General features: G+C 46.1%; 1 protein-coding gene across 1 annotated transcript in view; it reads right to left on the bottom strand.

The window, feature by feature from the left end:
* Positions 1-18,049, bottom strand: part of LOC124775230 (acyl-CoA Delta-9 desaturase-like) — a 45,395-nt gene that overhangs the window by 22,719 nt on the left and 4,627 nt on the right. Inside the window, exon 2 of the mRNA XM_047250067.1 lies at positions 12,294-12,424. Coding sequence (XP_047106023.1) covers positions 12,294-12,424 — 131 coding nt within the window. The remainder of the gene's footprint in view (positions 1-12,293; positions 12,425-18,049) is intronic.

The following is an 18,049-nucleotide window of genomic DNA, read 5'->3' as shown; positions in this document are numbered from 1 at the left end:
CTGCCAGCAGCGCAAGGCGTCAGTACAATTATAGACTAACACATATTGCAACACTACTGGCCATTAAAATTGCTACACCAAGAAGAAATGCAGATGATAAACGGGTATTCTTGGACAAATATATTATACTAGAACTGACAAGTGATTACATTTTCACGTAATTTGGGTGCATAGATCCTGAGAAATCAGTACCCAGAACAACCACCTCTGGCCGTAATAACGGCCTTGATACGCCTGGGCATTGAGTCAAACAGAGCTTGGATGGCGTGTACAGGTACAGCTGCCCATGCAGCTTCAACACGATACCACAGTTCATCAAGAGCAGTGACTGGCGTATTGTGACGAGCCAGTTGCTCGGCCACCATTGACCAGACGTTTTCAATTGGTGAGAGATCTGGAGAATGTGCTGGCCAGGGAAGCAGTCGAACATTTTCTGTATCCAGAAAGGCCCGTACAGGACCTGCAACATGCGGTCGTGCATTATCCTGCTGAAATGTAGGGTTTCGCAGGGATCGAATGAATGGTAGAGCCACGGGTCGTAACACATCTGAAATGTAACGTCCACTGTTTAAAGTGCCGTCAGTGCGAACAAGAGGTGACCGAGGCGTGTAACCAATGGCACCCCATACAATCACGTCGGGTGATAAGCCAGTATGGCGATGACGAAAACACGCTTCCAATGTGCGTTCACCGCGATGTCGCCAAACACGGGTGCGACCATCATGATGCTGTAAACAGAACCTGGATTCATCCGAAAAAATGACGTGCACCCAGGTTCATCGTCGAGTACACCATCGCAGGCGCTCCTGTCTGTGATGCAGCGTCAAGGGTAACCGCAGCCATGGTCTCCGAGCTGATAGTCTATGCTGCTGCAACTGTTCGTGCAGATGGTTGTTGTCTTACAAACGTACCCATCTGTTGACTCAGGGATCGAGACGTGGCTGCACGATCCGTTACAGCCATGCGGATAAGATGCCTGTCATCTCGACTGCTAGTGATACGAGGCCGTTGGGATCCAGCACGGCGTTCCGTATTACCCTCCTGAACCAACTGATTCCATACTCTGCTAACAGTCATTGTATCTCGACCAACGCGAGCAGCAATGTCGCGATACGATCAACCGCAATCGCGATAGGCTACAATTCGACCTTTATCAAAGTCGGAAACGTGATGGTACACATTTTTCCTCCTTGCACGAGGCATCACAACGACGTTTCACTGGGCAACGCCGGTCAACTGCTGTTTGTGTATGACAAATCGGCTGGAAACTTTCCTCATGTCAGCACGTTGTAGGTGTCGCCATCGGCGCCAACCTAGTGTGAATGCTCTGAAAAGCTAATCGTTTGCATACCACAGCGTCTTCTTCCTGTCGGTTAAATTTCGCGTCTGTAGCACGTCATCTTCATGGTGTAGCAATTTTAATGGCAAGTAGTATTGCTAAACAAACATATGGCACTTGAATATGATGCCGGCCGGAGTGGCCGAGCGGTTCTAGGCGCTACAATCTGGAACCGCGCGACCGCTACGGTCGCAGGTTCGAATCCTGCCTCGGGCATGGATGTGTGTGATGTCCTTAGGTTAGTTAGGTTTAACTAGTTCTAAGTTCTAGGGGACTGATGACCTCAGATGTTAAGTCCCATAGTGCTCAGAGCCTTTTTTTTTTAAATATGATGTTGCTAACAATGGTGGGGTTTTGTGTCTGTCTTGGCTATCATGAAAGAAAACTGTATTTGTGGCAGAGAGCGGGAAACGCCTTAAGGTTTCAAAGTGGAGCAAAACTGAAGAGCCAAAGAAGCTGGTACACCTGCTTAATAACATGTAGGAACCCAGCGAGCACGCAGAAATGCCGCTACACGACGTGGCATGGACTCAATTAATGTCTAAAGCAGTGCTGGAGGGAACTGACACCATGAATCTTGCATGGCTGTCCATAAGAGGGGATGGAGATCTCTTTTGAACAGCACTTCGCAAGGCATCCCAGATACGCTCAATAACGTTCATGTCTAGGGAAACTGGTGGCCAGCGGAAGTTTTTAAACTCAGAAGAGTGCTCCTGGATCCACTCTGGACGTGTGGGCAGTTGCATTGTCCTGCTGGAATTGTCCAAGTGCATCGGAATGCACAATGGACATGAATGGACGCAGGTGATCAGACAGGATGCTTACGTACGTGTCAGCTGTCAGAGTCGTATCTAGACGCATCAGGGTTCCCGTATCACTCCAATTGCACAAAACCCACACCATTACAGAGCCTCGACCTGCTTGAACAGTCCCCTGCTGACATGCAGGGTCCATGGAATCATGAGGTTGTCTCCATACCCTTACATGCCCATTCACTCGATACAATTTGAAACGAGACTCGTCTGAACAGGCAACATGTTTTCAGTCATCAAGAATTCAATGTCGGTGTTGAAGGGCCCAGGCGAGGCGTAAAACTTTGTGTTGTGCAGTCATCAATGGTACACGAGTGCGCCTTCGGCTCCAGAAGCCCACATCGACGATTTCGTTGAATGGTTCGCACGCTGACCCTTGTTGATGGTACAGCATTGAAATCTGGAACAATTTCCCGAAGGATTGCACTTCTGTCACATTGAACCATTCTCTTCAGTCGTCGTTGGTCCCATTCTTGCAGGAATTTTTTTTGCGGCTGTAGCCATGTCGCAGATTTACATTTTACCGGATTCCTGATATTCGCGGTACACTCGTCTATTGGTCATACGGGAAAATCCCCACTTTATCGCTACCTTGGCGATGCTGTGTCCCATGCTCGTGTGCCGACTATACTATAACATCATGTTCAAACTCACTTAAATCTTGATAACCTGCCATTATAGCAGCACTAACCGATCCAACAACTGCGCCAGACACTTACTGACTTATATAAGCGTTGCTGACCACAGCACCGTATTCTCCCTGTTAATGTATCTCTGTATTTGAATGCGCATGCCTATAACAGTTTCATTGGCGCTTTAGTGTGTAATGGTAAGACGGAGTGTCAAAATCCAGGGTTTAAATAGTAAAACATCCCTACGAGCAGATGACTCTGATAATGTACGAAGGGCGTTTGAAAAGTCCACGCAAAAATAAAAACTACTTATGTGTTTATTTTTCGACATATTCTCCTTTTAGACTTATACACTTCGTTCAACGTTGCTCTAATTTGTTGATCCCTTCCAAATAATATGAATTGTCTAAGTCTGCAAAATAGCTATTAGTTGCTACAATCACTTCCTCGTTTGAATAAAATCTTTGTCCCGCCAGCCATTTCTTCAAATTGGGGAACAAATAGTAGTCCGAAGGAACCAAGTCTGGAGAATAGGGGGGATGTGAGACGAGTTAGAATCCTTTATCCCTTAATTTTGCGACCACAACTGCTGAGGTGTGTCGTGATGGAAAATGACTTTTCTGCGGTCCAATCGCCGGCATTTTTCTTGCAGCTCGGCTTTCAAACTGCCCAATAACGGTGAATAATATTCGCCTATAATAGTTTTACTCTTTTCCAGACAGTCGATGAGGATTATCCCTTGTGAATCCCAAAAGACAGTCTCCATAACCTTTCCGGCCGAAGAAATGGTCTTCCCCTTTTTTTGTGCAGATCCTCCCTTGGTAACCCATTGTTTAGATTGTTGTTTAGTTTCAGGAGTATAGTAATGTATCCATGTTTCATCCACAGTGACGAAACGACGCTTAAAGTCCTGCGGATTCTTCCTGAACAGCTGCAAACCATCCTTGCAACACTTCACACGATTCTGTTTCTGGTCAAGCGTCAGCAATTCGCGGAACCCATCTTGCGGATAGCTTTCTCATGTCCAAATGTGTATGCAAAATATTATGTACCTGTTCACTCGAGATGCCCACAGCACTAGCAATCTCACACACCTTAACTCTCCCGTCATCCATCACCATATCATGGATTTTATCAATGATTTCTGGAGCCGTAACCTCCACAGGGCGTCCAGAACGTTCAGCATCACTTGTGCCCATATGGCCACTCCGAAAATTTTGAAACCACTTATAAACTGTTCTAATCGAAGGTGCAGAGTCACCGTAATGTTTATCAAGCTTCTCTTTAGTCTCCTGAGCCGGCCGAAGTGGCCGTGCGGTTAAAGGCGCTGCAGTCTGGAACCGCAAGACCGCTACGGTCGCAGGTTCGAATCCTGCCTCGGGCATGGATGTTTGTGATGTCCTTAGGTTAGTTAGGTTTAACTAGTTCTAAGTTCTAGGGGACTAATGACCTCAGCAGTTGAGTCCCATAGTGCTCAGAGCCATTTAGTCTCCTGAGGCGTTTTGCCTTTCATAAAGTAATGTCTAATCACCACACGAAATTCTTTTTCGTCCATTTTTTGACAATCACTCGACTTCCTTGATTCACACGAATGCCAAACACAAATAAATAGACCAATATGGCTGAAACTTGGTGTGCGTTCTTTCCAAAGATGCTACTAGCTAAACATGACCTCGATAGGCACCTCTCGGAATTTGCACAGACTTTTCGAACGCCCCTCGTAGGAGTGTTCAAATGAGAAGGAACGAAACGTCGCAACAACCAAACCGGTTGAAATTTGCATATGCTACTGTGGGATAACTTAGTGAGACTTCAAGGGACGCCAAAGTTGCGCCGTCACCTCCACCTAAAAAATTCAAAGATGTGCCCTCAGCAGGCAGAACGATGCTCAGAGCCTTTCTCGACGTCCGACGCCCCATACTCGCCGAATTTCTCGAGCTCGGGAAAACAATCAATAGGGACCTCCACTGAAGACGCGCCAAAGACTACGAAAGTCGATCAAGAGCTAACGGCCTGGGCTGTTCACAGAAGAGGTGACTCTGCTCCACGATGACGCGCGTTCACACGTCTCCGAGGTCACGCAGAGTGTAATGGCCAAGCTCAAGTGGAAGCAAAAGCGCCTCAATTCGGACGACGAAGGGAAGGAGCGCGCTGGAGGACTAGCTCCTGTCACAGCCACAGAAATTCTGGGAACAGGGAATCCTTCGGCTCGTGAAACAGTGTGTTAGTTGTGCTCAGGCCTCTGGTGATTACACTTGAATAAAGACTTCAATTACCGTATACCCACAGTGTTGTTTCGTACTTTTTCTTTTGAACGCCCTTCACAATTTATCAATTATTAAATACAGATTCATTGATAAGGTGGTATAGGCGAAAAAGGTAGGGAGTTAGGAAGGTGGTGCGAGGGCGAAAATGTAGGAAATTAAGAAGGTATTATGGGGATGCGAGGTCTGTTTAGCAATTAGTGTGGAGTTTTCAGCCGGCACAGCTGAGCAGCGAGACTGCTTTTATTAAAATATTTTGCGATTATTGCGTTCTCAGATGACCTACCATTTTGATTAGGGGACTGTGTTCAGAACGTGTTAACACCCCAGGAGCCGGAGTTTCATGCTCTTGTGAGCAGCAGTTAGGGAGTCATCAGTGTTTTATCAAAATTGTTTGAAAATGGGATCGGCTCCGCATTAAAGCTACGAACACCAAATTTACGAGGGTGTGCTATAAAATAACGCCTCCGAATTTATATGTGCAAATTCTTAAGGCTTTCTGAATAAAACATATGTTATTAACATTCTATTTCTTATTCTTCATGTCTACGTACTTGCAGCCCTCTTCCGCTAGAGGGCTCCGAATTGTATTGTGTAACAGTGGTATGTAATGTAACTATGTCGGTGCGTGAGGAACAGTGTGCTGTAACCGAGTTTGGAATTCGAAGAGTTCGTCCACACACGAAGTACGCTCTCCTTCATCATGAGAATGGCAGACCGCACAGGAGCTTTGCAACATTTGCAACAATCCGGCGCCTTGGGTTCACTGTTATCGATCATCCTTCATACAGTCCCGACTTCGCTCCACCCCATTTCCATTTCTTTCCAGGCCTTAAAGAACAGTACCTTCGAGAATTTCACGTTAATAGTGAAAAAGCGATGCAAGCAGAAATGAGGTAAGAGGCTCCGTCAACAAAATCAAACATTCTACAGTGACGGTATCAACAAATTGGTCTCTCGCTGGGAGAATGCGTCCGTCGCCAGGATGACTATGTTGAGAAATAATTGTAGACATGAAGAATAAAGCTGTAGAATGTCAAAAACGTTTATTTTATTTAAAAGCTTTAAGAGTTTTCACACAAAAAGTTCAGAGGCCTTACCTTTCAGCAGGCCTCGTTGTATGAGTGTTAAGTTGTACATTACATTCATAGGGTTAGTGCCATGTTGAGATCGGAGCAGTAGTTTTTCAATTGTTCGTATTTTCTTTCGCTTTGGATCACATTATTGTGAATTACCATCAATCAGTGCTAGTCAGTCGTCAGAATTGTTAACATCATTGTATAGGGCAGTTCAAATGAGAGGTATATGTCAAGTTTGAGGTCCTTCAGACCGATAACTCCGCCCTAGGATTTTTGAATGATCACGTGTAAGTCGTAAATACAAAATTTTGGCAGCTAGAAAAAATTCTGTTGACACAGTTGTACAGATAGGAACACACACTTTGCACTGAGGAAACAGCAAGTGACCTTGTAAGGAAAAATACACGGAGTTGTTAGATGACAGAATTAAGTAGTGTTAAGCAATTACTTGCTTCAGCAGCCGAACGCTTGAACATTGCAGTCTATAAAGTAAGGACTGTGGGAAAACCGGAACAGAAGAGAATCGAAGCATTTGAGATGTGGTGCTATACACGAATGTTGAAAATTAGGTGGACTGATAAGGTGAAAGGAAAAGGGACAGCCGGCCTTGTGGCCGAGCGGTTCTAAGCGCTTCAGTCCGGAACCGCGCGACTACTACGGTCGCAGGTTCGAATCCTCCCTCGGGCATGGATGTGTGTGATGTCCTTAGGTTAGTTAGGTTTAAGTAGTTCTAAGTTCTAGGGGACTTACGACCTCAGATGTTAAGTCTCATAGTGCTTAGAGCCATTTGAACCACTTGAGAAGGAACAGGATGATAGGACATGTGGTAAGTCGTCAGGGAATGACTTCCATGGTACTAGAGAGAGCTGTAGAGAGCAAAAAGTGCTCTGAGATGAAGAGGTTCGCACAGGAGAGGAGTTCGTGGCGGGCCACATCAAACTTGTTGGAACACTGATGACTGAAAAAAAAAAGGTAAGGTAAAGTCTGTGGTGGATGTTCGTGACTGGGCTATTGGCCTGAGACTGCAAACAGCTTGCGGCCTTTCCTTTCCTCGCCACGTCACTGAGGGCTGACTGTGGGAGAGGGGGGGGGGGGGGGGGGAGGACGAGGAGGTGGCGAGCCCTGGGCATTTACCCTCGGGAAAAGAACCCGAGTGCTCGTTTATTGTCAGGCTGTGTGGAACTGTGGCTGTCCTGGAGAGACTCGAAGGAGGAAAAACACCACCACTGTTCGGTACTGAACGTGGGACCTCCAGGGCGCGCTATCCACTGAACCACGACGGCCATATTACGGGGCTTGGGCAAACGTAAAAATTAAAATGCTTTTTGCACGCCAAAAGAGGCCCGGAATTTGGGCGAGCTTCCAGCGGGCCTGGGCCATGCAAACTGTGCGGACAAGGGCCTTGTCGTCTTGGAACACAGCATCACCAGTGTGGAACAGACACTGTACCATGAGATGGACCTGATCGACCAAAATGGCCTCATAATCCTTGGCAGTAATGCGACCTCGCAGAGTAACCACTGATCCCATGCCATACCACGATATGACTGCCCAAATCATCACCAAATCCCCACGATGTTTCACTCTTGGCTAGAATATCGGCCAGAAGTTGGAAATATTGTGCAACAAGACTCATCGACCAAATTACGTTCTTCCGTAGCTCCACAGTACAGGTTTCATGGCTTTGGCGCCACGTTTTCCTATTACGGGCATTTCCATCACTGGTGACTGGTTCTGAAGTTCCAGCTCGCCCTGCAACTCCCTGTTTATGGAGCTCTCTTCTAGGTGTTTTGGTGCTGACATGGTTTGCGAGTGTAAAATTTAGTTCTGCAATGACTTTTGCAGCTGTTGTCACAGTCATCTTCCATGACCGTCTGGCCGGCCGGTGTGGCCACGCGGTTCTAGGCGCTTCAGCCCGGAACCGTGCGGCTGCTACGGTCGCAGGTTCGAATCCTGCCTCGGGCATGGATGTGTGTGATGTCCTTAGGTTAGTTAGCTTTAAGTAGTTCTAAGTTCTAGGGGACTGATGACCTCAGAAGTTAAGTCCCATAGTGCTCAGACCCATTTGAACTATTTGAACCACAGCGGCCGGCGCCTAAAATGTAGTATTCCTGGTACACACTTGACACTGTGGATATCGGAATATTGAATTCCCTAACCGAATGGAATGTCCCATGCGTCAGGCTCCAACTACCATTCCGCGTTCAATGTCTGTTAATTCCGTCGAGTGGCCATAATCACGACGGACACGTTTTCACATAAGTCACCTGAGTGCACGTGACAGTCCTCCCAATTCACTGCCCTTTTATATCTTGTGTACGCTATGCCCAGTGTACAATGAAGGAATGGAAAATCTTGCGCCGGCCGTTGTAGCCGAGCGGTTCTAGGCGCTTCAGTCCGGAACTGTGCGGCTGCTACAGTCGCAGGTTCGAATCCTGCCTCGGGTATGGATATGTGTGGTGTTCTTAAGTTAGTTAGGTTTAAGTAGTTCTAAGATGTAGGGGACTGATGACCTCAGAAGTTAAGTCCCATAGTGCTCAGAGGCACTTGAACCATTTGAACCACATTTCAGGCATTTTGATCTGACCACGGGCAACTCAAAAGCCGCCGGCCTTCTACATCTACATCTACATTTATACTCCGCAAGCCACCCAACGGTGTGTGGCGGAGGGCACTTTACGTGCCACTGTCATTACCTCCCTTTCCTGTTCCAGTCGCGTATGGTTCGCGGGAAGAACGACTGTCTGAAAGCCTCCGTGCGCGCTCTAATCTCTCTAATTTTACATTCGTGATCTCCTCGGGAGGTATAAGTAGGGGGAAGCAATATATTCGATACCTCATTCAGAAACGCACCCTCTCGAAACCTGGCGAGCAAGCTACGCCGCGATGCAGAGTGCCTCTCTTGCAGAGTCTGCCACTTGAGTTTATTAAACATCTCCGTAACGCTATCACGGTTACCAAATAACCCTGTGACGAAACGCGCCGCTCTTCTTTGGATCTTCTCTATCTCCTCCGTCAAACCGATCTGGTACGGATCCCACACTGATGAGCAATACTCAAGTATAGGTCGAACGAGTGTTTTGTAAGCCACCTCCTTTGTTGATGGACTACATTTTCTAAGCACTCTCCCAATGAATCTCAACCTGGTACCCGCCTTACTAACAATTAATTTTGTATGATCATTCCACTTCAAATCGTTCCGCATGCATACTCCCAGATATTTTACAGAAGTAACTGCTACCAGTGTTTGTTCCGCTATCATATAATCATACAATAAAGGATCCTTCTTTCTATGTATTCGCAATACATTACATTTGTCTATGTTAAGGGTCAGTTGCCACTCCCTGCACCAAGTGCCTATCCGCTGCAGATCTTCCTGCATTTCGCTACAATTTTCTAATGCTACAACTTCTCTGTATACTATAGCATCATCCGCGAAAAGCCGTATGGAACTTCCGACACTATCTACTAAGTCATTTATATATATTGTGAAAAGCAATGGTCCCATAACACTCCCCTGTGGCACGCCAGAGGTTACTTTAACGTCTGTAGACGTCTCTCCATTGATAACAACATGCTGTGTTCTGTTTGCTAAAAACTCTTCAATCCATCCACACAGCTGGTCTGATATTCCGTAGGCTCTTACTTTGTTTATCACGCGACAGTGCGGAACTGTATCCTTCACTTGAGGACTGAGAGCAGCAGCGTTTACTTAAGAGTTCTCATTGCTGACGGACAAGCAACACTTCGTGAAACAACAGCAGGATTCAGTGTGGGACGTACGACGAACGTATCTGTTAAGGCAGTGCGGCGAAATTTGGCGTTAATGGGATATGGCAGCAGAGGAGCGACGAAAGTGCCTTTGCTAACAGCACGACATCGTCTGCAACACCTGTACTGGGCTCGTGACCATATTGGTTGGAAAACCGTGTTCTGGTCAGATGAGTTCCGATTAGAGTTGGTAAGAGCCGGTGGTAGGGTTCGAGTATGGCGCGGATCCCCCGAAGCCGTGTAACCAAGTTGTCAACAAGGCACTGTGAAAGCTGGTGGTAGCTCCATAATGGTGGGGGCGGTTTTTATCTTGAATGGACTGCCTGCTCTGGTCCAACTGAACCGGTCATTGGCTGGAAACGGTTACGTTCGGTTGCTTGGAGACCATTTGCAGCATTTATAGACTTGATGTCACCAAACAACAATGGAATCGTCACCGGGTCACAGTTTCTCACGATTGTTTTGAAGAATATTCTGGACAATTTGAGCGAATGATTTGCACACCGTCAGTGCGATGGGAAATAATCGAGAAGTCAGTTCGTGCACAAAAACCTCCACCGCTAACATTTTCGCAATTATGGACGGTTATAGAGGCAACGTGGCTCAATAGTTTTGGATGGGACTTCCAACGACTTGTGGAGTATATTCCACGTCGAACTGCTGCACCAAGTCGGGATAAAGGAGGTTCTACACGATGTTAGGAGATATCCCATGACTTTTGTCGCATCATTGTATAATATTTTCACAGTCCTAAATTCTGATTGTAGATCTTCTCCAGGAAAATACGTTGCTTTGCATATGTACACTATGTGATCAAAAGTTTCTGGACACCCCTATTTCATATTAGGTGCACTGTGCTGCCACCAACTGCCAGGTACTAAATATCAGCGACCTCAGTAATCATTAGACATCGTGAGTGAGGAGAATGGGGCGCTCCGCGGAACTCACGGACTTCGAACGTGGTCAGGTGAATTGGTGTCACTTGTGTCGTACGCCTGTATGCGAGATTTCCACACTCCTAATCATCCCTAGGTCCACTGTTTCCGATGTGATAGTGAAGTGGAAACGTGAAGGGACACGTACAGCACAAAAGCGTACAGGCCGACCTCGTTTGTTGACTGAGAGACCGCCGACAGTTGAAGAGGATCGTAATGTGTAATAGGCAGACATCTATCCAGACCATGTCCGCCCCTGGTAGCTCAGTGGTCAGTGCGACGGAATGTCATACCTAACGGCCCGGGTTCGATTCCCGGCTGGGTCGGAGATTTTCTCCGTTCAGGGGCTGGGTGTTGTGTTGTCCTTATCATCACCTCATTTCATCCCCATCGACACGCATGTCGCCGAAGTGGCGTCAACTCGAAAGATTTGCACCAAGCAAACGGTCTACCCTACGAGAGGCCCTAGCCACACGGCATTTCGATTTTATCCATGCCATCACACAGGAATTCCAAACTGCATCAGGATCTACTGCAAGTACTATGACAGTTGGGCGGGAGGAAACTGGTATTTCATGGTCGAGCGGCTGCTCACAAGCCACACATCACGCCGGTAAATGCCAAACGACGCCTCGCTTGGTGTAAGAAGCGTAAACACAGGACGACTGAACAGTGGAAAAACGTTGTGTGGAATGACGAATCACGGTACACAATGTGGCGATCCGATGGCAGGGTCTGGGTATGGCGAATACCCGGTGAACATCATCTGCCAGCGTGTTTAGTGCCAACAGTAAAATTCGGAGGCGTTGTTGTTATGGTGTGGTTATGTTTTTCATGGATGGAGCTTGCACCCCTTGTTGTTTTGCGTGGCACTATCACAGCACAGACCTGCATTGATTTTTTAACCACCTTCTTGCTTCCCACTGTTGAAGAGCAATTCGGAGATGGCGACTGCATCTTTCAACACGATCGAGCACCTGTTCATAATGCACGGCCTGTGGCGGAGTGGTTACATGACAATAATATCCCTGTAATGGACTGACCTGCACAGAGTTCTGACCTGAATCCTATAGAACACCTTTGGGATGTTTTGGAACGCCGACTTCGTGCCAGGCTTGACCGACTGACATTGACACCTCTCCTCAGTGCAGCACGCCGTGAAGAATGGTCTGCCATTCCCCAAGAAACCTTCCAGCGCCTGATTGAATGTATGCCTGCGAGAATGGAAGCTGTCATCAAGGCTAAGGGTGGGCCAACACCATATTGAATTCCAACATTACCGATGGAGGGCGCCACGAACTTGTAAGTCATTTTCGGCCAGGTGTCCGGATACTTTTGATCGCATAGTGCATATGGGATGAGCATAGGGCTTATCGGTGGTATTACAGATTGTCTGTCTTTTTGCTATACTGCTGCTGCATGTTAAAACGCAGCGCGTGCTGTTACAGGAAGTTCACTCACCTGTCCGGCGATGCAGTAGCAGACCATAAGGATGACCCTGGCAGGCCACGTGGCTTTGTAGGCGCGGTGAGTCCACAGCCGGTGGGCACCTGCCGTCACTCCGAACCCACCTGCGCCGCCCAGGAAGATCGCTGCAACACCGTTCATCTCATGTCGAAGAAAAGCAATATTGGTTGGTTGGTTGGTTTGGGGAAGGAGACCAGACAGCGAGGTCATCGGTCTCATCGGATTAGGGAAGGACGGGGAAGGAAGTCGGCCGTGCCCTTTCAAAGGAACCATCCTGGCATTTGCCTGGAACGATTTAGGGAAATCACGGAAAACCGAAATCAGGATGGCCGGACGCGGGATTGAACCGTCGTCCTCCCGAATGCGAGTCCAGTGTCTAACCACTGCGCCACCTCGCTCGGTAAAAGCAATATTATTTAACCATATGCCAAGGTGCCAAAAGAAGACTTCCAAAAAAAACGAAGGAAGTTTAGGAGAACAATGAGACGCGTCTGACAACTCTGCGGCTGATTCGTTTCATGTAGATAAATTTCGGCCTCCATTTAAGATTAATTCCGCCATTAATTCGATGAAGAATAACAATACCCAGTTATTTCAGAAATCGTTGCGATCTAACAGGTAAATATAGTACTGATTTCACTAGTGTGATAAAACTTACGCCATTTAGCGATGGTAGGGTTTGTCTGTCAATTCTCCGTTGATTACTTTCGAATTCTCTTTGATAGGGGGGGGGGGGGGGGGCTGGAGTGCCAGAGGGCAGCGTCGGCGCAGAGTCTTGCTTTTGTCGGCCACGCGTGAAATTTTCTGGACAAAAGCGACTTTGAACAGAGATATCTCCACCCACGCATTTAGGGCCGATTGTATGACGTCTTACCTTAACGATACATGTCTGACGGGAGCTCCCATGCGAAGGAAGGCGACAACTTGGCGCCACGCAAAGCCGTTTCATATTTCAAACGGTTAATGGGCGTTGTTTTGTGTTTAAATTGCCCAACTAATTCGAATTTCCACTAGAGAAGAGGAATTCTAAAGGGTAGGACGACCACTGGTCGCAGGGCTTGATTGGCCAATGGCAGTTTTCTCGGGCAGAGAGTGCGGGGTTCGAAATGAAAATTTGCTCTCGTTGATAGGATGACAACGAGCAGTGGGTTTTGACTGGCCGCAATAGTTCTGACGCGCTCTGCTTGTGCCAAGGGAACGCTAGGAGAATTTTTCTATTCACTCTTTTAAGAGCTCTTCAGGAAAATATTCCTGTCGACTCTGCACCCTTTCGCGGACGCTGAGGGAGAGTCGGGGTCCAGACTTCGATCGGGACTTGTGCTTGGATCTCTGGGTGTGACCCTGTTGTCTGTAGAGACTTGTTTGCTGGACACGGTGCCGTTTTAGGTGGGTAAATGTTGCTTCGCTTCTGTGTTTCTAGGATGGAGTCGATCAGGCATCGGCTGATTTTTTAGGATCGTTGTGGTAATGTCTGATTTCACTTGCAAGAGAAGGCCACGCCATTGTGACCACTTCAAACTTTGAACACCTTTTGTAGGCCATTAAAATAACGTAATGTGCGAGCAGTAAGGTGCACTCCTCTGGCACTTCCGAGAAAGTCGCAAGAGAAGTTTTACGCGTCTATTAAGCGGCTTAAATTATTGCCCTATTTTTTCATCACTGGTCATTTTATGTAATTCATATGACATTTTGAGAGGTATTATAATGGAGAAACTCTGTATATCTGCATGAAGTTTAAATTTACGAGGATGAGTCAAATGAAAACCTTAAATTTGTAATAACAAATGGAAATTTCACGCCGTTATCCTGTAAGTTGGTAAGCGTGCTACAAACAGCGTACAGAATGGCCTGTAGGTGGCAACATAGTGCAGATGCACAGTAAAGATGGCCGTCCCACTTGCGACTTGCACCAGGGGAGAAAAGCGTTCTGTTATTCGGTTTTTCCGTAGTAAAGGTGTGAAACCTATTGAAATTCATCGACGAATGAAGGTTCAGTACGGTGATGCATGTTTGTCACAGCAGCAAGTCTACGAATTGAGTATGAAGTTCGCAAATGGTGTGACTTCAGTGGAAGATGCTCCTCATCCAGGTCAAACATTGCAGCAGTTGAAGCCATAGTGAAGGAAAACCGCCGAGTGACACTGAATGACATTTCAGCATGTTTACAGATTAGTCATGGGTCAGCACCCCACATTGTGCATGATGTGCTCCAGTTTCAGAAAGTGTCTGCAAGATGGGAGCCACGGCAGCTGACTACTGAAATGAGAGAACGTGTTGATGCTTGTGAAGAACTTCTTCGGCGCTTTGAACGAGAAAGTGATGGCTTCTTTGCAAGAATCGTTACTGGGGACGAAACCTGCATTCACTTCCACCAACCGGAAACGAAGAGAGCGAGCAAGAAATGGAGCCATTCCTCATCACCAAAACCAAAGAAGTTTCGAACGAAACTATCAGCAGGGAAGGTTATCCTGACTCTCTTTTGGGCCGAAAAAGGCGTCATTTTGGAGCATTACATGCCTAGAGGGACCACTGTCATCAGTGCATCATACACAGATCTCCTAAAAAAATCATCTGCCGCCTACAATCAAATCAAAGCGACGTGGATTGCTGTCAGCAGGTGTCCTTTTGCAACATGACAGTGCAAGGCCCCACACTGCCCGTACAACAGTTGCAACAATCACAGACCTGCATTCTGAGTGTCTTCCTTACCCACCATACTCACCAGACCTTGCCCCAAATGATTTCCATATGTCTGGACCACTCAAGGACGCAATGGGAGGAAAGAAATTCCGTTCTGATGAAGAGGTACGCCACGTGGTACATGAGTGGGTGCGCGGACTACAAAAAGATTTTTTTTCTAAAGGAATTTATGCACTTTGTAAGCGCTGGAGGACTTGCATTGAGCGTGGGGGAGATTATGTTGAAAAGTGGTACAGCTTTGTACCACTTCTGCACAATAAATAATATTTAAAAAAAATGTTTAAGGTTTTCATTTGACTCGCCCTCGTATGTTTTCCGTATCTGTATGAGAAATACCACGCTGCAACGTGTGATGTCAAGAGCACATCCGACGAGTAATTATACATTTCTCTTGTGGTCTGGCACATTGTGACTTACTACTGTATATTAATGATTGCGAATAACGTCATTCGCATCTTTATTTATCGAGGTTTGACTTGGACTTTCCAAGCCTGTCCTTCGTCCTTGAAAATTTAATTACAAATAGTAAATAGTCAAATAACATATGAAATTCACTACAACTTCATCAAAATGCACTTGGGTTCTTTTATCATTATATTACCTCTCAAATGTCATATAAATTAAATAATGTGACCAGCGATGAAAAAAATATAGATGAACGCCAACCACCTGACTACAATAACGTTTTACCGCCGACATCTTCGCACAGACACAATAGATGCGTTAACCCTCTCTTGCGATTTTTTCTCGGAATTGCCGGAGTAGTGCACCTTACTATGCACATTATGTTGTTTTAATGGCCTACTAAAGGTGTACAAAGATTGAAGTAAATCCATGATCCTAGCATCTTGGCGTGCCCTTGTTAGCACCGTTTTTCATGATTTTCTTACTCGTTTATTTCATTCCTTTTCGCGGTTCAAGAGTCGATCTTTACTGTAGTGAATACTGTGGCTCCACATCTTGCTCCAGGTGCATGTTATCGGATCTTACATGTATGGTTAGTACTCCTACTTCTGGCAGGGGTAATTCGATTATTTCTGTCACCGGTGTAGGTCGATTCCAGCGTGATCCCCGGAGGTAACGTTTTTCATTCCGTCATCCTTATCCCTTGTGCCCCACTCATATGTGTGTAAAGTATGAATTACATAGTTCATTGCTTTCAGATGTGTAATGATAGTTTTGTTAGAAAGTGTTCTCGAGGTGCGATTTTCCCTTGTGTATACACATGATTGTAAATTAAATAGTGCAATGACTGGACTTCCTTTTGCTATTATTTATGCAGCTAGGTGACCTCTGCCACTCTTAATTAGCACCGAGCGGGGTGGCGCAGTGGTTAGACACTGGACTCGCATTCGGGAGGACGACGGTTCAATCCCGCGTCCGGCCATCCTGATTTAGGTTTTCCGTGATTTCCCTAAATCGCTCCAGGCAAATGCCGGGATGGTTCCTCTGAAAGGGCACGGCCGACTTCCTTCCCCATCCTTCCCTAATCCGATGAGACCGATGACCACGCTGTCTGGTCTCCTTCCCCAAAACCAACCAACCAACCAATCTTAATTAGTGATTTTTCAATGGCCGTCAGCTATTATTTATGTACGGGGGCCATTTTTCTGTACTTCCGTTGCGGAAGTATATGAATAGCAGAGAGTATCCTGATTTCGGGAAAGTCTGACATTAACGGACAGTCCCATCGTGACTCACGACCGGCTCCTTGCAACATCTGCTATGGCAATCACAAACAGTTAAATTGGTACAGTGTGGAGAAACATTGAGGAAACACTGAACATGTTTACAAAGATTAGGGTTTGTGAGACAGTTATCTTACCGAAGATATTGGATGTAGCAAGTACAAAGAAATGAGAAGATAAAGACGTGGAAGACGGTATCAAGTTATCTTAATGTTGATTTTATTTATTTATTTACTCTTTCAGTATTTACAAAGAAAATCGTCACGTTAAATGCTTGGCCCAATGTATTAACTGCAGTATTCTTGTAGCTCTGTGCTGAGTTAGAATTTTCTTTACAAGTGTTCTTGTAATTCTGTACTATATTACAAATATTCTTTAGCTACCCTATGGGTGAGTCAGTCTGCGTATGGCTTCAGATCACCATCATAACCATGCAGGCCACACACAAGCAAATAGTCCATTGGTTGGATTTCATCACAATCGCATTAAGAACTGCCAGATAAGCCCCATTCCCTTACCTATATTGCTTACATCTACCAACACTCGTTCTGACACGATTCAAAGTTGTCCACAATTTCCTCGGGAGGTGGAATCCTACTATCTCATTGTTGGGGGTCACCAACCAAATTTCAGTTCACAAGTCCACTTATAAGTAATTCGTACCTTTTTCAAAGCCGTCTAAGTCGAAGCCTTGTAAATCTTCACTCATTTTCCACAAAAGTGACTTAGATTTAAGTCTGTTTATAGGTGCCACGTCTTGGTGTAGACGGAGTTCTGAGTTGGCTAGCATTTTTCTGTATGCTCCCGTAGCTAACCGCGATTGCCTTTTTTCGGGGGCTCTACTCGAATATTTGCTGGAACGCGGGGCAAGACACACAGTGTGGGCCCGAGATCCCAGAGGTTACCCGCACTGTCTCCTTCAGTTAGATGTCCACTTTAGGTACATGTCGACTTCTCACCCAAACTGACGAACAATATGCAGCCACACTGCTGCCCTCAATGTGCTCGCCCCACAACACCACATCGTTCCAGTCAATTTCGACAGGATAGCATTGCGGAGCTTAGAGTTTCTGTCTTGTATCTTCTAAATGTGAGCTATACATTAAAGTGCCATTTAATTTCAGTGCCAAGTATGCAGACATATCCTTGTGACTAATGCGTTGGCCACTCATAGAAACCTGTAGTTTTCTATTTGTATCTCTATTGTGATAGTGCATTATGGTGCTCGTCGTTTTGCTTAGGTTAGGGTGTAGAGGGTGCTTGGATTTTTATGAAACGATAAGATAGGTCGTTATGAGTGAAAAGTAAATGGAGAACATTTTATAATCATCAAGATTTTTACACAACTGAGTATTAGCTGTA

The sequence above is a fragment of the Schistocerca piceifrons genome, chromosome 2, assembly GCF_021461385.2.
Source record: "Schistocerca piceifrons isolate TAMUIC-IGC-003096 chromosome 2, iqSchPice1.1, whole genome shotgun sequence".
Taxonomy (NCBI): domain Eukaryota; kingdom Metazoa; phylum Arthropoda; class Insecta; order Orthoptera; family Acrididae; genus Schistocerca; species Schistocerca piceifrons.
Note: the sequence above shows the minus strand (reverse complement) of the source record. Positions and strands in the feature narration are given on the sequence as shown.